The sequence below is a fragment of the Pseudonaja textilis genome, chromosome 12, assembly GCF_049901715.1.
Source record: "Pseudonaja textilis isolate UNSWEBS1 chromosome 12, rPseTex1.2, whole genome shotgun sequence".
NCBI classification, from domain to species: Eukaryota; Metazoa; Chordata; class Lepidosauria; order Squamata; family Elapidae; genus Pseudonaja; species Pseudonaja textilis.
The window spans coordinates 19,865,369-19,890,837 of NC_142001.1; the positions used below are offsets into that span (position 1 = coordinate 19,865,369).

The window sequence follows — 25,469 nt, forward strand, 5'->3', positions numbered from 1 at the left end:
TTCTGTGAAAAAAAAACAACAACACAAAAATCTCTGTTAAACCGGCAGAGTCAACAGGGGACAGGAATCCCCGTTGCATGAGTCAATAAAAGACCGTTTCTTCCATATCTTGAATTTGATGCAATCAATCGCCAACGGATGAAATAGAAACAACGCCGGGCTGCTGGAATTGAGATGTTTTATTTAAAACAAGAGGAAATGTTGGCCCTTTTTTTTCCTCCCACCCCTCAGAAATCTGCACTAGACATTGAATGGCTGGATTCTCGGATCAGGTGACAACCAATGGCCAAAGAGATCCAAAATTGATTTTAAAAGTCACTTTTTTTCTCTCTCTTTTTGGTTAAACCGGGCAGCCTTCTTCCGTGGTAGAATAAACAGTTAACCATGTAGAAAACAAAAGATTTTTACAAGAATTCTCCACCGGGAGAGCCCAGTGTCGAACAAAATGCGTTTGGCTTTTTGTTATGAAATCAGGGTTGCTCTTTTTTCAAGCAAAGCAACCAAGCAATCGACCAAAAATAAAATCACCATCATCGTCTCTGGATGAAGGTTTTGGAAGAAGGATCCACGTTACTTATGTCCATTCCATTTAAAACCTGCCTTTTCTGGTGCCAAGGTAGAAGCTTCTGGGTATATCTTAACTATTTGAAGATGAAATAATGCTTTTGTGTCTTTTGTACATGGTTAAATGCCTCAAGGTCTCCAGCAACTCAAGATGCGGGTTCGAAAAGCGAGACCTGGGGATTTCTTCAGTCTACTTTCACCACGCTGTAAATCTTACTGACGAACCAGAAGCAAGCAAAGAAACCGATGGTTCCTGCAAAACACGAATAAATCTCTTTAGTTTTAGAAAGGAAGACACAAAGAGGGTTAAAAATCTCGTTCTCCACCAGGGTGGAGAAGGGAGATAAGTAATTTGACCCTGGATTTAATTTTTTCTCCCTCCACCCCTGAAGTGAATACCCGACTAAGAGAAAAGTTCTAAGAACAAAACTTTTCTCTTGGTCAAGTACTGAATGCACGAAGATAATGTAAATACGGGCATTCCTCAACTGACAGGAGCTCGCTTAGCGACCGTTTGAAGTTACAACGACCATTTTTCTACCCTTACGACGGCAGCAGCGTCCAGCGCAGTGACAGGATCAAAATTCAGAGGCTTGACAACCAGCATGTATTTATGACAGTCGCAGTATGGCCGGTGTGTGTGTGTGTGTGTGTGTGTGTGTGTGTGCGTGCGTGCGTGTGTCACGTCCTTTTGGGACTTTCTGACAACAAGCAAAGTCTAGGGGGGGAAAGCCAACCTGCTGACTAAACAACCGGCAAGAAAGGATGTAAAACGGGGCACAAAACTCACTTAATGAATGTCCCGCTTAGCAACATACTATTTGAGGCTCAAATTTTGGTCATAAGTCGACTCGTACAAAGTACGGTTGGATCAAATGCGGCCACTTTTGAGACTTCCTACGCTGAGGAATACCTGTCGGGGGGGATGAATTACTAGCTTCTCCAGATGGTCCCCCTTTGCAAGGAACAGCAGCAAACTGCAGCTCGCTTAAGCACCTAATTTTTTCCTCCGCCGCCTGGGAAAAGTGACTATTCAATAGAACATTAATCAGGGGAAGTTGTGCCCCAAGGCATTAGGCAGTGATCTCACAAGTTATCCTGGATGAGGGAAATAGCAGTGGCATCGAGGGACTGGTCTCAACAAAGAGAAATCCTCATTTCTAAGGAACATATTTACAGAAGCTGCTTCCCTAATTACAGCCAGTCTGGAAAGCCATCGGCACATCTGATAGACCCAATTTTAAAGCCATTTGCCGACTGGGTTCTGTTTTGTTTCCCTGGGTGCAAGAATCGGATAAACAGATAACAGATAATCACAGTTGGAAGGGCCCTTGTGAGTCATCTAGTCCAACCCTCTGCCCAAGCGGGAGACCCTACACCATTTCTGACAGATGGGAGTCCAATCTCTTCTTGAAGGTCTCAAGTGATGAAGCAACTTCTGTTCCATGGGTTGATTGTTCTCACTGTCAGAAAGTTTCTCCTTATTTCCAGGTTGAGTCTCTCCTTGATCAGTTTCCATTCATTATTCCTTGTCTGGCCTTGCTTTAGAAAATAGCTTGACCCCCTTCCTCCTCTCTGGGGCAGCCCCTCAAATATTGGGAGATGCTATCCTGTCCCCCCTGGTCCTTCTCATCACTACATTAGCCACGCCCAGTTCCTATAACCGTTCTTCACATTTTTTAGTCTCCAGTCCCCTAATCCTCCTGGTTTGCTCTTCTCTGTACTCTTTCGGGATCAAAACCAAAAGAAAGCCATACAGATCATGGTTAAAGAGCAACGTCTGCCTGGTTATTGTTGGATTTTTCCCAAACAGGGGTGGGTTTGGATAACGTCAGAAGGAACTCACCTGTGAACAGGAAGAAAATCAAGACCATGATCATAGTATACCCAAAGTACAGGATGGTGCTAGCAACACCAGTAATCTGGAGTTTTGAGAAGAAATAATGGATGGCGTAGATGAAGAGATAAACGGCAGTGAAACTGCTGGTCAGGAATGATCTCCACCACCAGTGATAATCCTAGGAACCCAAACAAGAAGAGCAAGTATGTAGGAGGCAGAGGGAGTGGGGAAAAATTTTCCTGGTGTTAAGAGCCAGGGAAGAGATAGTTGTTTTTAATTAGAATTCCAAAGTCCACTAACTGGGGCATGACGCAAACTGAGAAAAGGAAGCTAATTATTTAGAGTTTCTTGCATCAAACTTGTGGTCCTTCACAGATACATCTGGAGAACGTTTGTAAAAATTTGTCCCCAGAAAAACCTAGCTGTCTCTTGCTGCCTCTTTTACAGGTCTCCTTGTATCTGCGGAATGAATTTTCCATTTATCGTGGCGATAGAATTGACCCAACCTCTGACCGATCGATCCTCCTGATTTCCGAGTTAATCCTGGCACGTTCCCTAAATCTTTGCGTTCTTTTTTTTTCCCCCTTCTTCTGCAAAAAAAGGGGACAGGAAGAGAAGCAATCGCGCTTCCCCGCTTTTTAATTCCTGCTCTGCGCAGTTAAGACCGGTATGTCGGCTCCATGCTTTAATAGGGTTGTTTAGTTGGGCATAAAAACTCCTAAAAAAAATAAAAATAAAATCCTAGGAAAGGCACGTTGGGGGGACCGGCCCTGTTTTTTTTATAAGCTCCATCTGGCTGGCAGATGCATTGTTTTTTTTTTAAATGACAGGACGCCGAGAAGCCCAGCTGGGCACTGGAAACGGTCACGGGCCTTCGGGCTGGCAACAGCAAACAGAAAAACATTCCCCGTTTTCCTTCCCTTGGCCTTTTGCTGCCATGTGCAAGTATTTTCCTTTATTGCCACTTTTAAAACAGTTGCAGATCCCCAGAGGCTTATTATGGGAAAAGGGACTCCTGGCGTGGCAGACAATGTGTCACCAGCTTTTCATTCCAGGGAACAATGCCTCACCCACTGGAAGGCCAGACGACCCGCGAATCCGTCTGACGCAGCTTCATGTACGCAGAAGGAGCAGAAAGCCACCAGAATGGCCAGCTACCACCGGTCTGCTGTAACAATGCAGAAGGCCAATTGGGTCTAGGGGTTAAGGCCCTGGGCTAGAAAGCAGGAAGCAGAGAGTTCTAGTCCTGCCTCGGGCATGAAAACTGGCTAAGTGACTTCGAGCCAATCACCAGGAGATGGTGAGTTCTAGTCCTGGTCTTAGGTATGAAAGCCAGCTGGGTGACTTTGGAGACCTCTCTCTCTCTCTCTCTCTCTCTCTCCCTCTCTGTCTCAGCAAAACCCACCTCACAGGGTTGTTGTGGAGAAAATAGAAGGTGTGTTGGAGATGTGTGCCACCTTGTTTTCAAAATAACAAAGGTGGGATGCAACTTAATAAAGTAAATAAACAATAAACACACGCCTCTGGGTCTCGAACCGATTTCTCTGCTTACCTCAGCACACAGGTGGAAGTAACAAAGCAGGACGGTGGCCTCTGAACAGGTAATCAGGAGAATGATGAAGACTAAGAACAGGAAGCCAAACATGTAGTACATTTGGTGAGACCTGAGATGGAGGGAGAAGGGTGGGGGGGGAAAAAAGGCATTTGGGTCAGCCCGTAACCACATTTGATTCTCCGTAAGAGCAGATTCGGAGCATGGAAAAGGGGGGGGAAAGCAACTCACCAAATGCTGTTCAGGATGAAGAAGAGCTGGATGAAGATGCACCCGAAGGGCAGGATGCCACCCATGACGATGCCCGGCAGAGGCTTGGTGAAAAAGGATTGTTCGGGGATCTGGCGAGGAATCTGGTTCGTCCTCACGGGGTGCTCGAGGGGCTGAGGAAAGCAGTCCAGGCGGTTAATCAGAGCAGCATTTTCCTCTGCTTGAATTAACGATCACGCCTTGCAACAAGAACGTCCTTTGTGTGTGTGTGCATGAATGCGCCCGCACACGTGTGCGCGAATGGGTGGCAAACGGAGGTCTGAGCCACCTCAGCGGTGCTACCTTAGGAAAGTTAGGTGTCAACTCTGAAGCCGGCCCGACTGAGGCCATTTTTGAGGCTTCCGTGTTGCCACAAAGGAGATGAGGGATAGGCAGGGTGGAGAATAGAGATAGCTGGGGTTTTGTAGCCAAAACAAAATACTTTCTCCTGGGAACCAAGGGCATTCCAACACAGGTGGCTGAAGAGGGGAGGAGTGATGTTACCAAGCAACCAGACAGCGCTTTGATTGGACCATGTGACTGATTGTTTGGGAAAGGGGGGAAAGCTTTTAATTGGGCGAAAACCATGGGAACCTTTAGAGCCGGTTTTCACTAGCCTGTGCCAATATGGTATCTCCAAATAAAACTGGTCTTTGAGGAATCTACCTGCCTCAGAGTTCACTATGGGTGTATTACTTGGAACGCTGACACTGGGACAACTTTACAACCTGTGGGCTTCAACTCCCAGGATTCCTGAGCCAGCAGGGAATTCTGGGAGTTGAAGTCCACAGGATGTAAAGTCTAGAGTTGCCCATCCTGCCGTACGGCTAAGAAAAGTACAACTAAGAAAAAACGAAAAGCAAGCCCGAAGGAAAATGGGAGGGAAAAAATCTTGCCAAAAAAGTTTTAAAAAAAAATATTGATTTGTTGTTAAGAAATGCAAATAAAGTATTCCAGCCTGGCACAGAAAGAGCTACTCCTAACACAAAGGAAAAATGTGCCTTGCCTCAAATCCCTCGCCCCATACAATTTTAAATTTGCAAAATCCTCGAATAATCAGCTGGAATTCAAGATCTGTTTTTTTTTTTCCATTGCTATTATTTCTCTTCTCTTTTTTCCAACTGTGAGCCCCTCCCCCCCCCAAAAAAAATCGGAGGGCCCTAGGTTGAAGATGGATGCTACGGCAACACCGCCTCACCCCAAAGTAGGGTTGTATTCTGTAGCCCGTGACTACACGCAGAAACATCCCTCCCAAAGTCTCTGGACCCGAACCGGTGGCTGTTCCGAACTCAGAAAAAAAGTGAGGATTCCCTGAAGACTAAAACGGCCCGTTTCATTCCTCGCTTACCTTCTCCTTGAACCCAAAATAAGCACCGATGAAGGTGAGCGGGACGGATATGCCAAACCACATGGCCAAGATCGCAACCAGGGTTCCGAAAGGAATCGCAGCTGAAGATCCCTTCACCCAGAGGATGAGGTTCATAATGAAGAAGTCGGCAAAGACGATCCTGGGGGAGCAGGAGGAGAGCCAGGCTTAGCACAAAAGCGTTGGGATTCACTGCAGGGGTATCTTGGAAGGATCTGGAGGATTCTCAGGCGCAGCGGGGGGGAAAAAACCAGTCCAGGTATCCACCAAAGAGATTCTCAGTCATCCAGGTCAAGGTTGTCCCAAAGGTGTTTTCGGCAAAAGGCAACTGGATTTTCTTGCTTTTTCCCCCCTTGAAAATGTTTCACTCCTCATCCAAGAAGCTTCTTCAGTTCAGATCTTCTTCTCATCTTCTTGGATGAGAAGTGAAACGTTTTCAAGGGAACAAAAAAAAAAAAACCCAACAACCATGAAAGTCCTTTTTGGAAAAAAGCACCTTTGGGACTCCTCCAGCTACACAGATCCACGGACTACAAAGGATGGTGGATGCTATCCCAAAATAACCTTTCGTTGGTTTGTAAATAGACAATCTTTTATCTGAGTTATGAATGAATGAATTCTTTCTTGGCCAAGTGTGATTAGACACACAAGGAATTTGTCTTGGTGTATAGGCTCTCAGTGTACGTTTAAAAAGATACATTTGTCAAGAATCATCAGGTACAACACTTAATAGTCATAAGATACAAATAATCGAACACTTAATGGTAGTCTTAGGGTACAATAAGCAATCAAATCATACCAGGAAACAGTCAATATAAATCATAAGGATAGAAGCGACAAAGTTACAGTCATACAGTCACAAGTGGGAGGGGATGGGTGATAAGGAATGAGAAGATTAATAGTAAGAGTAGTGCAGACTTTGTAAATAGTTGGACAGTGTGGAGGGAGTTATTTGTTTAGCAGAGTGATGGCATTCGGGGGGAAAACTGTCCTTGTGTCTAGTTGTTCTGGTGTGCAGGGCTCTATAGCGTCATTTTGAGGGTACGAGTTTAAACAGTTTTAGGTCCGGGATGTGAGGGGTCTGTAAATATTTTCACAGCCCTCTTTTTTTACTCATGCAGTATACAGGTCCTCAATGGAAGGCGGATTGGTAGTAATTGTTTTTTTCTACAGTCCTAATTACTCCCTGGAGTCTATGTCTGTCTTGTTGGGTTGCAGAACCAAACCAGACAGTAATAGAGGTGCAGACAACAGACTCAATAGTTCCTCTGTAGGACTGTAGACTATTATATGTCACCCTACTGCTTTGGGGACCCATCACGCTAGATATTATGAGATTGCAACTATGAACAGCAACCATCCAATCCATCTCTGCCTATGCATCCACCTCAGATGCAGTAGTCCTTGACTTATACGTTTAATGATGGTTCAAAGTTACGACAGTCTCAGAAAAAGTGATTCACGACTATGCCCTCAAAGTTACAAGTGTCACACCAGCCTCATGAGTCACGTGATCACATTTCAGGGCCTCAGCAACTGGCTGGCATTTACAATATAGATAGTCCTCAACTTAACATCTACAGTTGAGCCCAAAATGGCTATTGCTAAATAAGTCAGGGCTTTTGCAAATGGTCATTTGTTATTATCTGTTTTAAAAAGTACCTCTTTCATACTGAGCAAACCAACAGGACAAACTGCTGCGTTTCTAGAAAGTTCACTGTATTTTTAAAAGAACGAAGGAAAAAAAAATAGAAGCACAGAAAACAATTCATCCTGCAGTCACTGCAATGGCCACATTGCAATCAATTGAATTTGGGAACCCTAAGTTAACCGTGTTCGTATAGCCTTTCTGCTTATTAACTCAGGTTCAAGGACAAAAATAAGTTCTGCTTATCAAAAAGGGGCTGTGGTTACTAACCCAGGGCAGAAGAGAGCCGTCAACAACACATTGGTCTTCCACTTTTCACCTCTGAATGCTAAGAAAGAAAAGAAATAACGCCATTTATCATTTCTGTATCATTCATCTATGGAGATTCTCAAACATTCAGGTCATGGTTGTCCCAAAGGCGCTTTTTTTATTTTTCAAGAGGCGACTGGAGTTTCTGGTTTTTCTTTGAAGACATTTCTTCAGAGCTGAAGAATTTTCTTGGATGAGAAGTGAAACATCTTCAAAGAAAAACAAAGACAGTCCAGTCGCCTGTTTGAAAAAAAAAAAAAAAAAGCACCCTTGGAATATATCATTCATCATTTATCATCTCTGGAAAATTAAAAATTAAATTGATTAGCTTAGCGCCAGCCAGGTTGTTGTTGCCACCTTATCTCTCTGTGCCATCTAACTGGCAGTTGTTTTTAAGCCTCTGAGGTTTTTAAAGCAACCTGAACAAGGGGAACACAATCATTGCAAAGGTGATTTATTTTTTTCGAATCTTCCGGGACTGGTTGCAGCCTCTGTCCTCATTAGACCTGAGATGATCATTAGCAGAGACGCAAACTGTAAAAACAGGGGTGTCCAACCTTGGCAGCTTTAAGACTTGTGGATTTCAACTCCCAGAATTCCCCCGGCCAGCTAGGGGAAGTTGAAAGACACAAGTCTTAAAGTTGCCAAGGTTGGACACCCCTGCTGTAGAGCAGTGGTCACCAACCAATGAGCCAGGTGATCTGGGAGAAAATTTTAGTGGTCCGCAGAGAAACGTCACCCTCAAAGCACCCCACGCCAAAGCAATTAATCCAGGCTGTGCGGGAACACAAGGCTGCGCCGCCCACATGGCCCGCGGGAACACAAGGCTTTGCGTCGCTTACATTGCGAATGACACAAGGTAGTGAAGGGAGGGGGGAAAGGGTGGAGCGGGGAACTTGCCCCCCGTGCGCCTGGCCTGGCCATACTGGGCCGCTTCTTTCTGCTTCTTTCTTCTTCTGCTTTTGGCTGCATGCAAGGAAAGCAGCAAAAGTCTTTTTCTTCCCCCAAACTCCGCCAGATATGAGTCTTTGGGACCCTGTGAGGCTTCCTGCTCCAAGAGGCTCATTTCTGGCGGAGTTGGGGGGAGAGAAAGAAAGACTTCTGCGGCTTCTGCTGCTTTCCTTGCATGAAGCCAAAAGTCTCTCTCTCTCTCTCCCCGAGAACGGAGCTGGAGACGGTATCCTCTCGGTATCCAAATAAAGAATGATCGATCGGTAGGAAAATGGGGTGGGGGATTTTCCTGCAGACTTTTGGGGGGGATTTTCCCAGGGTCTCTGGTCCGCGGGATTTAAACTTATGAGTTTGGTGCTCCCTGAGATCCAAACGTTTGGTGACCCCCTGCTGTAGAGGTTTAGCCAAGGAAGAATGTGGAACGACTCCACCCCACCAAATTCTCTACCTCTTAGGCAGCTGTAGCCAAAACACACCACGACATACTCACTTTTGTACATTCGAGCCGATACATAGCCTGCTGGGGTCCCCAGCAAGACCCAAAGCACCACTGCGCAAGTCATCAGAGCCCCTCGGTTGGCTGGGGAAAGAAAACCGAGGCAGGCAAGGACTGGAAGGAAGACAAAACAAGGAAGCGTTGGGAGAAGGGAGATTCCACGTCATTTTCTTACAGAACAAAGAAAGGATCTGAGACCCCAAGTCTCCTTCCGGCTTCGGGTCAACTGCACCGACTGGAAAATATTCTTCAGTGTTTCAAAAGGTCTATCCTAGCCTGGCTGGGGAATTCTGGGAGTTGAAGTCCTCGAGTCTTAAAAGTTGCCAAGGTTGGACCCCTGTGTCTTTAAGAGCCTGCATTCCCTACCCAATCCAGAATAATCTTCCCCGACTCTTCCCATAGAAGCTGAAGGTTGCATTCCGAGCTTTGGAGGAAAGCGGCCAAACCTCTTTCAAGGTGTAAGCAAACAACTTTGCAATTATTTCTGATTGTTGTTTATTGGTGGTTGTTTTGATTCTGATTCTAATATATTTGGTTTAATCTAACAGAACAGCGTGGTGGCCTAGAGGTGAGGCTCTTGTCTCTAGGTTGAGAGTTCAATCCTAGGTAAGCAGCAAATATTTCTCTCTCTGGGCGTACAGAAAAAAAAAAAAAGTCTGCTGTGAGCTGCATGTAGGTGTCAGGAAGGGCATCCGGCCAGTAAACGCTCAACTCTATTCAGTCGCCCCGATTTCACCCAGAGGCAAAGAATTACAGGGTTGTTAAAAGGGAAATAAATGGTTTAATCTAACTGGGGCTGGCACACGCAGACGGCACCCTTCTACCAACCCTTGTCCAATATTTTTCCTAGCATCGCAAACTCTCCCCATTTTAGCCCGTCAAGCGACACTTACACAAAGTGATGAACGTCATGATAAAAATCTGCGTCCCTTGGCCAAGGAAGACGGAGAGCAGCATGCCTTTCCGGGGCGGCCTGAACACATCTCCATGGACCAACTTCCACCCAAACTCCTCCTGTGCATCTTCCTGTAATAACATCATGATTAGACGAGCCCCACGCAACAGGGAATGAGCACACGCCAGACGTGATAGTCGCTTGGCCAGACTGATTATCTTTGGGGGAAGGGGGGGGGGTTGTTATTACTAAAAGGGTCTAATTTCATCGGCATTGTTAGCCTGCCGATTTTACAACTCCCCAAAGGCGAGCTGAGAAGGGAAGGAGGGGAGGGACACAGATAAATGTAGATTTATTAAGGCTTGGAACAAGAAACCAGCGTTAAACAGACCTCACTCAAATGCCATCCTGTGCGTGGAAATTATGCCGACGATGGTGGTTAACCTAAGCTATGTATGGCACCAGCGTTTAACCTATTTATCGGTCTTTTATTATCCAAATCCTTTCAGATCTGAAGATGCACCTGTGTGCCCTATTCTCCTGCTCTCTCTCCCCACCTTAAAAGCAACGGAGTTCTATTCACCAAACGGAAAACACAATTTCAAGCCGAAATGCTAAACGCCACCCTGCCCGTACAGCCATCTCCAAAGTAACCCAGCTTCTATTTTACCAACGGTTTTGTCCCCAGCAATGCATCTTCATCGAGATGCAGTTCAATTCTTCCAAATTATTTTCCCTCCCTCTGTTCCTTGCAAAAATAGGATGCTTTCACCGGGGTGTTTTGATAGCCAAGTTTGTAGTGGGGACATGAACGTAAATCACACAGGAGAAAGAGGCAACTGGGGAACCTACATTTTACAAGTGTCCCACCGAGTCTGCAGATAATAGGATAAGAGAGTCGGATCATACAGGGTTGGTCTTCTCATCCAACCCTGCTGCCCAAACAGGGGACCCTGTACTATTATAGACAAATGGCTGTCCAATCTCTTCTTCAAAATCTCTGCTGATGAGCTGTGGTGGCGCAGTTGTTAAGAGTGCAGCATTGAAGGCGAACTCTGCCCACTGCCAGTAGTTCAATCCTGACTGGGCTCAAAGCTGACTCAGCCTTCCAACCATCCGAGGTCATTAAAATGAGGACCAGGATCGTTGGGGGCAATAGGCTGACAATTGCAAACTGCTCAGAGCTTGCTGTAAAGCACTACAAAGCGGTACATAAATCTAAGGGCTATTGCTAACTCTGCCCACTGCCAGCAGTTCGAACCTGATCGGCTCAAGGTTGACTCATCCTTCCAAGGTCAGCAAAATGAGGACCCAGATTGTTGGGGGCAAGAGGATGACCCTGTTCTCTGCTTAGAGAGGGCTGTAAAGCACTGTGAAGCGGTATATAAGTCTAAGCGCTACTGCTATCCCCTGTAGGTTCAACTATTGTGCGCCCCTGTTTCGACGCAGTTCAACTGCTCCGTTATCAAGGGACAGTCTGTGTCAAAGAGAGATTAGGGACATTTTGGAAAACGCTCTGCCTAGATTTGGCATGTAAGCCCCAATATTATTATGATTGTTTTAATGGCGGGATAAAGCTGCTTCTGCTGTGGACAGCCAACCTGCACAAATGTTTGCTGCATTCCAACATCTACAAGCGCGCACATTAATGAAACGCAAGCCATCAACCCAGGTGTGTCTCAACTCTACTGGCCTTTTTAAGAAAGCCATGGTAATTGCAACCAGGGAAGACAACAATCACAGACCAAGGAGTATGCCACATTTAGCCACACACACAAGAAGAACAGTCATCTAAAGCTGGCAGTGGTTGCATATATAAAAACAGGGGAAGGCAAAACTTTCTCTTTTCAATACAACGGTGCCCCCCACCTCACTAAAAAGGCTGCCGTGGATTTTAATTTGATGGACCTCTTTAGTTAGTCCTTCACCAAGGTGGAGTTTTATTTTCCAAAGCCGACAGGCCCTCTGTTAAGCTGGGTCTCAATAAGGAACAATATTCACCCATTCTAGAAATTCTGATTTTCCCAAAAGAAAATAAGGGTCGTGTTCAGATCTTTTGTGAGCTGAAATGCACGTTGGTTATCTCAATCTTCTGCTCGGAGTAAAATCTAAGCCTGCGACTTTGTTAGGATAATGAAAATCCAAGAAGTAAATTTAAAGGATTTTTTTTTTCTCTTCGTAGCAACAGACAAGGAATCTTGGACAGATGCCCCCCAACGTATGAAATTCAGGAGTTTGTGTGACAACGAGGGGGATACAAGGACAGTTAGAGAAATTAAAGTCCTCGTATAGTAAGAAAGAAAAGGAAGAATGGGAAAGCTCCTCTCCTGGTAGTCAGGATGCTGCTTTTAAGCGCTCTGTGCTTAGAGCTCAAAGCCTTGTTAGAGACCCCGCACACTCACTTCATGGTCTGTTTCTGTGGCTCCCCTCTGGGAGGAGGTTTCGAAGTATTTCTAGCAGGACTTCCAGATTCCGGGACAGCTTTGTTCCCTAGGCCATCTGTCTGGTAAAACCCACAAGATTCGTTTTTCTCGCCATGTACAGGTATACATCTGAACTAGGCTCTGTGTTTATCAGGATTTATTTATTCTGTTATATTATGTAGTGTCTATCGGAGGTGGTGACCCTTTGAGAGCGGTGCACAATGAAATTTCCCTTTAACGTATGCCGATCAGAGTACATTCAAAAGCAACAAATAAAGTTGTTATTCTATTCCAGTCTATTCCATCCCATTCCATTTCACTCCACTCTATTCTACTCTATTCTCTTCCATCCCATTCCATTCCAATCCATACTACTCTACTCTACTCCACTCCACGCCATTCTATTCCAATCTATTCCATTCCATTTTAATCTATTCCAATCCTATTCTATTCAGTTCTATTCCACAATTCTTTTCCTGTTCCATTCTATTCTATTCTATTCTATTCTCTGTTCTATTGTCTTGTCCTGTCCTGTCCTGTCCTAAAAACAAAACCACAAAAATTTTCTATTTTTCCCAGACATTTGAAGCTGCACTCTAGCCTACACTGGAAATGTGGCTGTACTAGGGAGGGAAGAAAGAAATCAAATTGTCAACTGCAGCGGAGCTTTTGATTTCTTTCATACGAAGCCAGGCACTCTCCAATTTAAGGAAGCAGGGTTTCTACGAGCCTACTCATTACCTCCAAATGACCATTGATGGAAACCCGGCTTCTTCCCCTCCCCCTCCCTTTTTTGCAGAGTTTCATTTTAATTAGTTAAGTAAATATGGACTATTGGGTTTCGGTTTTAACAGTTCTTCACTAAATCAGCCGCAGGAAACTGTTTTTGCGAGCGGACCACCTGGGGCTTCCTAGCAAATGAGAAAGAAAGGAAAAAAGAAAAGGGGGAGGGTGGGGGGAAGAGAGAGAGAGAGAGAGAGAAGAGATTCACCAAGCAAAGTGTCAGCTATAGAAACACTGTACAGATTTTACATCCACTCTGCAGTGGGGCTGGTTTAAGTGTGAAGCCAAGCAGCCGGTTTGAATCGTGGTTTAGTGCCAGGCATCTGAAGGAGCACGCAAACAACAATTGTAGATGGGCTCAGGTATTCTGCCTTCTCTCGGTTCATTAGAAGCAGCCAACCTTTCCATTAATGGAGGCCGAGGTGACCCCCCCCTCCAATATCCATCAAGGTGTCAGGATTCCAGCGATTGCCCTAATTACATCGTGAGTCTTGAGCCAAACTTCGAAGAATTCATTAGGAGCGACATATTGGCATGATCTTGATGTAGCCAATTCTGAGACACGTAATTCACTGTCGCCCTTGACCCTGGTTCCCCCCCCCCCCACCCTTCTGGGTGTGTCATAATTCATATTCTCTGTCATGCCCCTGTTGGAATCTGATTCTGATTCTGACAGGGAGTGGAGTGTGGCTCGGTTGGCTGTGGAGGAAACTGGGGAAGGGCACAGTCCGGCTGGGCCTTCAGAGGAAGACCTAGGGCCACCTCCCTCTTCATCCCAGGGCGCGCAGGGAGGAACGGAGAAGGGAGCAACGCGAGTTGCGTGGTTTACGGGGGAGAAAGGGCCCTGATCCTCTTCATTAGCTGCAGCTGGGAAAACTGTTTAAAAAGGCAAACTACGCACAGCAAAGTTGCTGTGCATTATCTTTGTTTGTCGAGGCGTATCTGGGTTCTGGCGTCTTCCCAACTGTGTTTCAGTATCTTTTGGAAGTCCGCAATTCCTTATCCTGCCCTGTCTCGTTAATTGCTGCAGCGCGGTTTATTTAGAGTTTATATGTACTTTGGGTTCGGACTGAATTTCTTCCCTTTAAAAACTGTTCTTGGAAGAGTTTTTTCTCCAGCCGATGATAACTGGACACTGGGGGCCAAGTTGGAGGTATTAAAGGGACTTTACCTACTTTTGTGACTTTGTTGCTTTTGTGCCACACCGCAGGTCATCACATTCTCCAACAAAACACGTCCATAGCCAACAGTCATCAATCACGTTCTCCAATTAGAGATTTGCACAAGGGAAACTCCAGTCACCTAGCTTTAATCTTTGCAAGGTATGAATGGAATGCACTTTCCATTCCAAACTGCTTCACCGCTCTTTCAAACTCCTTCCCCCCCTCTTTTCTGTTGGCAACTATAAAATGGGCATAGAAAATTCCCAAGCTGCTAATTTTCTCCGTGTACGTGTGTGTGTGTGTGTGTGGCGCGCACAAAATTAAAGGTCAGTTCTCTTTTCATTTTGAGAGCTCAGGCTGACTCACCGAAGAATCGATCTTGTTGTACCTCGCAATATCTTTATGAAGGGTCCTCAGGAGAATCATGGCGACCATCCCAGATAAGAAAAGGACAATCACAAGGGAGTTCATGATGCTGTGGGTTCAAGAGGGGAAAAACGGACTTTGAAATCGGTTCCAGGCACCAGCGCAGCATTTAGAACAGAACAGAAGAGAACAGAACCTGAGGACGATCTGTAAAACTGAGAGGACAGTAATATATGATGGAAAAAACAACAACCAGGCTCAGGGTTTTCAGAGTGGAATTGTGCACCTTTGGGATGAAATTATTTGGGGAGTCCAATAAACTTTTAAAAAAATAGATTTTTTTTCTTTGAGTTTATTGGACTCCCCAAAGAATTTTAGCCCAAAAGAATTTTTTTTTGAGTTTATTGGACTCCCCAAACAATTTTATTTTATTTATTTAGTGGGGGGGGGTGTGAATCCATCTTTGTCACTAATCTGTCGCTTATTAGGAATTTGCGGCCCCACCGGAATGATTTGGGTACATATTTACTTTCAGAGCAGAATCAGAACCAGGCAAAACGATTCCACGTTCTTTTTCTCTCCCCCGTGTTAGCTGCATTTCGTCTTGCAGGGCGAAAGAGACGACGTCCCTAAGCAAGCCATGGTGCCTTTTCCCTTTTTAGTTTTTCTTTATTTAAAGAATGCTGCTCAACCGCCACATCTCAGACAGTCTCGTAAAGAAAGCACAATAAAGGCGAGTCTATTTTCTTCAAAAGGCGCATTCTTTAGTGAAACTGGACACTCAAGAGGGGCTCCCAGGAGGGAAGAAAGTGGGCTGAGGCTCCACAAGAATAAACAGGGAAAGCCCCCTGCCTTTAAAAAAAAAAAAGGTATTTTTCACTAGAATCCCTCAAATAAATACAGGAAATCCTTGACTTATGACCCCCCCACTTAAGCTCAACACTTCTGTTATTAAGGGAGGGAGCTTTGCCTCATTTTATGACCTTTCTTGCCACATTTGTTAAATGAATGGCCGCAGTTGTTAAGTTGGAAACATGTCGTTAAGTGAACCTGATTTCTCCGCAAAAGGAGATCGTGAGAACTTTGGGACACACAGCAACAGTCATAAGTATGAAGCCGATGCCAAGCGCCTGAATTTGGATCATGGGGATGCGGCAAAAGTCGCAGCTGTGAAAAAGGGTCACTTTTTTTCAGGGCCGTTGTAACTTTTGAACAGTCACTAAACGAACTGCTGCTGACTCTGTAAATTGCTTAAAGAGGGCTGTGAAGCCCTGGGAAGCAGTATATAAGTCTAAGTGCTATTGCTATTCCTCCCTTCCCTCCTTCCTTCCCTCCCTCCCTCTTATTCCCTTTCTCATTCTCCTTGCTGGTGGTTAGGATGAAACATTGCAATTTAAATCTGCCAGTCTGATCCTGAATGGCTCAAGGTTGACTCAGCCTTCCATCCTTCCAAGGTCAGTAAAATGGGGACCCAGATTGTTGGGGGCAAGAGGCTGACTCTGTAAGCCTCTTAAGAGAGGTCTGCAAAGCACTGTGAAGCTGTATATAAGTCTAAATACTATTGCTATTCATTCCTTCCTCCCTCTTATTCCCTTTTTCATTCTCCTTCCTGATGGCACAGTGGTTAGGATGCAGCACTGCAGGCTAACTCTGCCCACTGCCAGGAGTTCAATTCTGACTGGCTCAAGGTTGACTCAGCCTTCCATCCTTCCAAGATCAGTAAAATGAGACCCAGATTATTGGGGGCAATAGACTGACTCTGTAAACCGCTGGAAAGAGAGGGCTGGAAAGCGCTGTGAAGAGGTATATATGTCTAAGTGCTATTGCTACTTCAGGGGTGCCCAATCCCTGGTCTGTGGACCGGCCGTAGCATGCCAGAAACTGGGCCGCGTAAACAAGCGAAACCCTTAATAAGCGGGGTGCAGACCGCTTGTGAAACAATGCCCTCTTCAGTCCATGGAAAAATCTCTCTCTCCACGGAACCGGCCGCTGGTGCTCCAAAGGTTGGGGGGGCCGCTGTCTTACCTGAACCACTGAATGTTGGTGTGAGGCATGGATTTCAAGATGTAGTCCCACCGGGACGCCCATTTTATATTGTTGTTCTCCTGCACGGGGAGGAAAAATCGGAGCAGAATAACAAATGTCACTTCCTACACATTTTACGACAACCTTCATTCCTGTGACTACCAGACTTCAAATGTCAGGTCGTCTCTGCGGCCATGACCCCCGTGGAATAGGGTGCCCTTTTCCCACAGCGTGGGGGGGCGGCAAACATGATTTATACCCAGACGGTAACAAACCACTTTCTTGACCTCTTGAGGAAAAAAAAACCCTCAACTTTGGCTTGGGATTGACATATGATGGACGTAGGTTGAAAACAAAAATGTGGTTTAAAGTTTCAAGAAGTGGTATAATGGCAATAGAGAAGAACTGCCAAAAATAATTGAGGAGAAAGGCTCAGTTCTTATGTGTGAGGCCATTGGAAGAATTGGGCAAATACATAGTACAACAATTGTGGAAAATGTATTTGAGAAAATATGGACAATATTTGTAGGGTGTAACTTTTGGTAATGCTGTTTATACTTAGCACAATAACTTAAAAAACACACACACATACAATTAAAAAGCTTATTGTGGGGTTCAGTACATGTTATCACTGCATTAACCATCAAAATCATTAAAACAGATGTGGTTGTACATATACAGGTTATACTTACTTCAAATTTCACAGAGTATGTATAGATCACATCCAGTTTGCTGTTAAATTCTGCAGGAATTTCCATAGGGGGACCCTTACAGGATAAATTGTTTATATCTGTATGCTTGAAGCTGCAAAGATAAATATATACATATTTCCAGAATGATCTAGAGACCTTCCTTCAAATGTGTTCCAGTTTTTAAAAATCAAAAGCTCTATTTAAGATCTAGGGCTACTTCCTGTAATACTCATGTAACAAGAGGCTTTTGTAGCTTATAACAATCATAATTAAGCCAAAACACCGACTGGATTCTGAACGTCAAGATAACGGAAAAAAATCATAGACCTCCATTTTATGCATATTGTATTCTAAGTGACCAATATACTGAGAATCTTATTTTAAGATTCAGAGAAGGAAAATATACAATTCAAACAGGCAAGAAAGAGAAGATTATGCTGCTATATATTCATAAAGAATAATGCTAATGAATGAATAAGTTTTGGAAAATACTCAGTCTTAGGAGAGCTAACCACAGAATAGACTGTATTATTATTATCTGTCTTATCTTTCCTATTACCTACTCCTATTGGTGTCTAATGACTAACATTTTGTTGATTATATCTTATAATTTATCATTGATCACTTTGTTCTTTGTATGTACACTGAGAACATACGAACCGGAGACAAATTCCTTGTGTGTCAAATCACACTTGGCTAATAAAGAATATTCTATTCTATATGCTAGTTTTGATGAGCCCAGCAACCCAGCCATCAATAACACAAGGGTACACCTTTATAACAGAATAACAGAGTTGGAAGGAATCTTGGAGGTCATCTAGCCCAACCCGCTGCTCAAGCGGCAGACGCTATACCATTTCTGACAAGTGGCTGCCCCGTTTCTTCTTGAGAGCCTCCAGGGATGAAGCACCCACGACTTCCGAAGGCAAGTTTTTTTTATGAAACTTTTGCAGTGGAAGTCAAACTCAACAACCACAATAATGCACCACCTTCTCTTTCCATTATTAAACACGATTCTGCACAAGCATTTCTGGGCCCACCCCCCCAAACCCCAAAAAGCAATTATAACAGTAAGCATTCCCCCCTCCCAATTTTCACATCATTTCAGATTATTTATACTCTTGTAGTACCTTCAGACTCTGGAATATTATTTGTTTTTTGATGGAGGGGGGGGGGGGACAGGAAAAATAGGAGTTAGTAAACATGTGAGGACAAAGAATCAATTGGATGCCCTCCTCCTCCTCATCCAGCAAAGGAACCAGAGATGAGTCGAACGGCAGCAGGAAAGCCGTTCAAAGGACTTGGCCATGCCTACTCCGCCCTCTTGTGGAGCGCACAACCACACACACAAAGGCCAATTGTGCGCTGCTGCCCGACTTAGTTCCTGCCCAGGGCAGCTCAATAAATTGACTAGATAAATGAATCCAGCAAATCAGGATCTCTATATTATCCAGACTTCAAGGGTCACCGGTTAAGGTCAGGAACGCTGATCGGTTTCACTTGCCACCTTTAAAGGGCTTCCGGTCAATCAGCAGAAGTTGATGCCCAGCCCGCAACACACAGACACACACACACACACACACAGACACACACACACACACACACACACACACACACACACACAGAGTCTGGAGGGTTGCCAGTTTAGTAGAAGGAATGCTATTAATAGAATTAGAATTTAGAACATTAGAATTAACATTAATTAGAATTAGAAAATAGAATTCGAACAGAATTAGAATTAGAAACATAAGAATTAGAAAATAGAGTATTAGAACAGATTAGAATTAGAATAGAATAGAATAAGAATTAGAATTAGAATTAGAATAGAATTAGAATTAGAATTAGACTAGAATAGAATAGGAATAGAACAGGCTTATTGGCCAAGTGTGACTGGACATACAAGGAATTTGTCTTCGGTACATAAGCTCTCAATATACATAAAAGCTATAAGGGATAATCATCACTTATAGCTACTTAGTTATTTAGTGCCTTGAATGTAATACCTACTAGAATTAGCAAATGAGCAGTTTACCACGGGGGCCCAGTGTTTAGAATGCAGTACTGCAGGCTAGTTCTGTTGACTGGCGGCTGCCAGTTCGAGTCTCATCCTCTCAAAGGCAGACTCAGCCTCCCATCCTTCCAAGGTCGGTCAAATGAGGAGCCAGATTGTTTGGGGGCAAATAGGCTGACTTTGTAAACCGCCCAGCGAATGCCATAAAGCAATGCGAATCGATATATAAGTCTAAATGCTCTTGCTATTTACCTTTTGGGCTCCAGCTGAGCTGCCACTAACCGTGCTCCAGGCCAGTTCTCGTCTTTGCCACTGTGGTAGGTGATTGTAATGTCTACATGATTGAAGAGGTAGAAGGTGTTCTTCTTGTTGAATTCATCCTGAAAGATATTACGACACCATGAAATTGGAGGGGGGAGATGGCAACAGTCAGAGCCAGTTAGCCACACCAAATTTATGTCATAAACAAAGGAATGGACCCTGATACCCTAAAAATTTGTTGATTTGCAAACACTAAGGATTAAATAAATTTCCAACCAGTTTTCCAGAGGGAGCCCATTCCCAAAGAACAAAGAATTGGATGAAACAAAGATGGACAGAACAGTGTTTGGGGCTGATATGAGCTTGAAATAGCTCATTCGTGCATGTATCTGTACGCATTTACTGTGGGGGGAAAAAACTGAACAAAAATCCATTTTGAACATGGGGTGCCTTCCTTCCCCACGCAATTTGTAAACATCTTGTTTTAAAACCTGCCCTTCGACATGCCCGATATTTCCAAAATGCCCATTGTTGAAAGATTGTTTCCTGAAATGAATTCAACCTTGGGCCGTGTTTCTCAACCTTCATCCTTTTAAGATGCGTAAACTTCAACTCCCAGAATCCCCCAGCCACCATGCATATAAATTTCAGTCCCCGACATGGGATCTTGGTAAACATCTGGCTAACATACCACACTCGTATTGTGGCATCAGCAGCACCTTGGGCATCTGCTAATCCTAGGAGGAACTGTGAACCACACAGGTTGCTAGTTCAGATGGCATGGTTGGCTGGGGAATTCTGGGAGTTGAAATCCACAGGTCTTAAAAGTTGCCAAGGTTGGACAGTCCTGATATAGACTTTCATTACAACTACTGAATAAGCTAGAGTTTGCTAGGATGACTAATATTCTAAGCCAAAACCATGCATGAAGCCACTGCTTACACCCGTTTCTGATTGTTCTTCAAATCAATTTGGGAGAAATATACCCTTGAACACTTACACTCATCATACAGAAATCTTTTATCCGGCCATCTGATGCAATGTAACACCCAACTGGAAATCCAGGATTACAGTATTTAAGGCTGTCTTCCACATTGTAGCACCAAGTCACCGGCATGTTATCTATAATCCTGAATAAGAAAAACATATGTATAATTCTATAATTATAAACAGCATGGCCTTTATAGGCTTTTAAAATAGTCTTCAAGCATTTGCACTTTTAACGAGTAGACTAACACCGCTTCTTCCATGGTCTTCATCTTTCTATTTTTAAAACACGGCTGGACAACACTTAATTCTTCCCTACACAGATCAGTGACTTTTAGAGAACATTTTCTCCTCACCAGTGATGCTGGTAATTCAACTGCATTCCTTTCTTCAAAAAATCCAGTTTGTTTCTGTCTTCGGGATTCTGCGGGTCGTAAGATTTCATGCAAACTTTCTTGCACTCTTCATCTTTTTTAAATGTAAACTGGCATAAAGACAAAAGAGATGTAAATGTTTTGATCCGTACCATTAAAACGATTCAGCTGGGCACTCGTTCAAGATTGTGTTGTTGAAATAATCATTTTGTCCAGCCAAAGATTAAAAGGCGTTCTTTAATACTTCCTTATCTAAAAATTCCCCAGGATTTCATTTTCTGCTCAGTGCTCATTTCCTCTTCCTCTCCCTCTCTCTCTTTCCTACACTCAAAATATATTACTTAGAAGAGTACTGGCAAATAAGTTGGCATCATCCAGGAGACAAATAGAAAGCAAGCTTCTTGTCCTCATAAAATCAACTAATCACAAATGAATTAAAAGGAAATTTAAGCCCCTATCATTTTCCCTCTGCCCCACAAATTTATCAATGAGAGTTTTATTTCCAGGGGTAGCAGCAGCTGCCAGCAATATGCCCTTGGGAAACTTACATAGGAGCAATAATGATTCTGCAATGATTATATCCTCTTTCTAGCCTGCCTCTGGAAATTCTTTTCAGCTGACCAGAGTCAGCTCTATTCAAGAAAGAAACCGAGCTGGCCTGCAATTTCTAAATAGTCCTTTATGTTCTGTGTAAATGTGTCCTCCTAACGGCCATTCAGCATCTGTGTCCCCAAATGATTTCCGCGAAGCTTTTGTCAAAAGGGGGAACAAGCGAGTCACCGAAGAATCTCACAAAACAAAGCTTCTTCAAAGCATTTGGAAGTCTGTGATCACCTTATAGGGGGAAGAGGCTATTCTCTCGCCAAACAGAACTTGTCCCAGGTTTTCTGACGGTCTTTCTTCTGTTTGGTCTTTGCAAAAATCAAAACTGCACAAGAAAGAAAGAGAATTATCGTGCTTAGGAGTGTATTCCTTCATCTCTTCTCTCTCAGCTGGAAAAGCCGTACCCAGCTCCTTTCTGGATAAAAGGTATACTTACGCATCATATTCATATGGTAAAACAGATTCAACGGAGTCCAGCCTGTTTACAAACAGCTCAATATTGGGCTAGGATTAAAAAGAGACATTGTTTTAAATAGCTGGCAACACACTTTTCTTGAATACCAAGATGAATACTGAACTTGCTCACCAGCAATGAGGGGAAAAAGGGATTTTAACAAATTAACATAATTGGAAGGGACCTTGTAGATCATCTAGTCCAACCCCTGCCCCCTCCCAAGGAAAAAAAAAGCAGGATTTGTTACAACTTGCACAAAATTCAGGGTTCAAAACAGGAGTGACCTTGTGCAGGTTGATCCCCCCGATTTGTGCAAACTGGTGGCTTCCTGGGGACACAACAACTACCCCTCCAAAGAGACCAGCCTAATTAGCTAATTAGACTAATTAGATCTAGAATTTATTTAATGTATTTTGGGGGGGAAAATTTATATTGCTCCCTATTTGCCCATGGGCGACTCAAGGTGGCTTACACGAGTATAAAAACACCATATAAAAATGAAAAATAGTAAAAGAATATAATAAATAAAAAATTATAAATTAAAGCACATTAATTTCCTCCTCACCACCACCCCTACTTCACCTGGGTGGCTAGGAGACTCGTATGAATGCGAGACACGTGTTCTCCCACGAGGAAGCGTATCGTGTAAATACACACAGACCCCCTACACAAACACACACCTCCCCCCCCTCCGCTTCCCCACCCAGGGAACCACAACTCCCAGGGCCGCGCAGAGGATGCTGGGAGGTGTAGTCCCGGCTCCTCAAGTGGATACTCCGGTGTCCCCACCACCACCATCCCACCCCACTCCATCCCGCCCGGCGTCCCACCGAACAGCCGGCGGAGCCCTCCTGCTTGGCGTCCGAGGGCTCGCAGAAGCTGACGGGCGCCAAGCCGGGCAGGTAGAAGGCGGCGCCGAGGCCTGCGCGGCCTCCCAAAACCATTAGTAGCAGAAGCAGCGGGACGGAGAGGCCGTTAGGCCGCGGCCTCCCCATCATGGCGTTTCCTGGCTCGCGGCAAACGAAAGGGCTCTCTCTCCGCGGGTCGAGAGGGGCTCCAAGAGCGGCGACGGCGTCACAATCGCCCGGCAGGAGCGGTGGGAGCAGCGGCCTCGCACTGAGGAAGCGCGGCCAGGCCTGGGTGGAGCGCTTCGTCTCAGCTTCCCACGTGACCCGAGCGCGGCACCGCCATCTTGGGTCAGGGCAGCCTCGGAGGCCCGTTCAGATTCGGCGGGTCGGCGCTCGGCCCAGGGCGAGCGGTGCCGGCGGCACCATTTTGGCTAAGGGCAGCAGTCCCTGCATCCCGGCAGGTGGGTAGGATAGAATAATAAATAGTATCTCCTCTAAGAAGGAGGAGCTTCGTGGATGGGAAGCGAAACGTCTTTGAACAATAGAATATACAATATACAATATAGATCATAGAATAAAATAGATGAATAAATTCAATAAATGAATAGAATAGGAATAGGAAAGAATAGAATAGGAATAGAATTAGAATAGAGTAGAATAGAATATAGAGTAGAATAGAATATAGAATAGAATGTAGAATAGAATAGATTAATAAATATAAATTCAATAAATGAATAGAATAGAGCAGAACAGAACGAAAAAACAGAAATGCTATAGTGGCAAATATCTGTAGTTCAGATGTAGGATGAGGGTAAAGGTTCGTCCTCTGAGCTCGTGGGTTGGTTTCCTAACATTTCGTTATCGGGCTAGGTGACACCTTCAGCAGAGTTTGAAGCTGTCACTTAGCCTGGAAACGAAACGTTTGGAAACCAACCCACAAGCTCGGAGGACGAACCTTTACTTTGAAAAACCAGAAAGTTCCAGTTGCCTCTGGAAAAAGCATCTGTGGGGCAACCATGACCTGGAGGACGGAGAATCTCCACAGGCGTATAGAATAATAGACTTGGAAGGGGCCCTGGAGGTCTCATAGTCCAACCCCCTACTCCAGCAGGAGACCCTGTACCTTTTTAGACAAATGGTTGTCCAGTGTCTTCTTCTTATGAGCCTCTGGAGATGGAGCACCACAACTTCGGAAGACATCAAAGGGCAACCTGTACCTTGATGGGGGTGGGTGGGAAGAAGTGAGCCAACCCCATTCCTTTCCCCGTGCATCAAGGCATGGCATGCTGCACTAATTTTATTTAGCAGACGTATATATATCGGCCCATCTCACCTCTAGGATTCTTCAGCAGCTGATGAAGGAACCAAAACTAAGGGCACAAAAATAACAAAAACAAACCAAAAAAAGCAAAATAAATAATTCCCTCAACACTGCCAAACTATTTACAAAGTCTGCACTACTGTTACTACAGTATTAATCTTCTCCTCACTCCTTATCGCCCCTCCCCTCCCACTTGTGATTGTATGACTGTAACTTTGTCGCTTGTGTCCTTACAATTTATATGGACTGTTTCCTAGGATGATTTGATTGCTTATTGTACCCTATGACTATAATTAAGTGTTGTACCTTAGGATTCTTGACTCTTGACCAATGTATCTATTCTTTTATGTCCACTGAGAGCATTTGCACCAAGACAAATTCCTTGTGTGTCCAATCACCGTTGGCCAATAAAGAATTCTATTCTATTGTTCCTCACACTGGCTGGGGAATTCTGGAAGTTGAAATCCACACTTAAAACAGTGCAAGAAATGAAAAGCAAATTTTAAATCATTGAAAATGTGCTATCTGCAGAATAAACCATCATCTGCTAGATTCACCTGGCCCAGAGCCCCTAACAAACTTTATTCTATTTTTGGCTGTTGAGCAAAAAAAGGGTCAATGGCTGGTTTGGCCCCAATCCAGCAATGGGACCTTTCAGTGATGTGCTTCAGATAACAGATGGGCAGCAAGATCAGGAAAAAAAATTTATATTGGGGAAAATGTCCAATTCTAAATCTTGTGCGCATTTTCCAGCTTCGGTGATACAAAAAGGCTGTACAGAGAGCCAGTTTGGTCTAGTAGTAAAGACACCAGGCTGGAAACCAGGAGAGACTGGGAGTTCTAGTCCGGCCTTAGCCATGAAACCTAGCTGGGTGACTGTAGGCCAGTCACCAGGAGGCTGGGAGTTCTTGTCCTGCCTTGGGTATTGAAAACCAGCTGGGTGACTCTGGGCCAATCATCAGGAGGCTGGGAGTTCTAGCTCAGCTTTGAACAAGCAAAATCAATGGGAAAGCTGGCACTGAAGGTCACAGATCATGGTCACATGAGGTCTCGTTTAGCAACTACAACAAAAAAAGGTTCATATAATTGGATGCTGTCACATGATGCCTCAATGACCACACAACTAATTTTCTGGTCAGAGTTGTGGTCATTAAGCCAAGGAGCCCCTGAATGGTATATATGTATACATACATACATAATCTACACATCCATGCTTTTTAATTTATTGCAGAGTTCCATGCTTCTAGAGCAGGGGTCCCCAACCACCGGTCCGTGTACCGGTACCGGT

At 44.4% G+C, this 25,469-nt stretch overlaps 1 protein-coding gene across 1 annotated transcript; it reads right to left on the reverse strand.

Annotated features, from left to right (window-relative positions):
* Positions 1 to 164: 164 nt before the first annotated feature.
* On the reverse strand, positions 165 to 23,154 carry LOC113446752 (transmembrane 9 superfamily member 2-like). The gene is made up of 17 exons (XM_026716539.2): positions 22,843 to 23,154; positions 21,995 to 22,062; positions 21,790 to 21,883; positions 20,938 to 21,065; positions 20,595 to 20,724; positions 19,586 to 19,713; positions 17,323 to 17,434; positions 16,631 to 16,710; positions 14,606 to 14,714; positions 9,869 to 10,001; positions 8,970 to 9,089; positions 7,490 to 7,547; positions 5,554 to 5,713; positions 4,188 to 4,339; positions 3,957 to 4,068; positions 2,411 to 2,582; positions 165 to 817 (listed from the first exon to the last, which is right to left on the reverse strand). The coding sequence occupies exons 1-17, from the start codon at positions 23,008 to 23,010 to the stop codon at positions 750 to 752; spliced, it is 1,992 nt and encodes a 663-aa protein (XP_026572324.1). The 5' UTR covers positions 23,011 to 23,154; the 3' UTR covers positions 165 to 749.
* Between the last annotated feature and the right edge of the window lie 2,315 nt (positions 23,155 to 25,469).

Excerpts from the sequence above, each read along its gene's own strand:
- LOC113446752 (XM_026716539.2), bottom strand. The coding sequence starts at position 23,010 with ATGATGGGGAGGCCGCGGCCTAACGGCCTCTCCGTCCCGCTGCTTCTG. Across the intron at positions 10,002-14,605 it reads ACAACAAGATCGATTCTTCG|GAAGATGCACAGGAGGAGTT; the intron begins GTGAGTCAGCCT and ends ATGTTATTACAG. Across the intron at positions 4,069-4,187 it reads TTCATCCTGAACAGCATTTG|GTCTCACCAAATGTACTACA; the intron begins GTGAGTTGCTTT and ends CCTCCATCTCAG.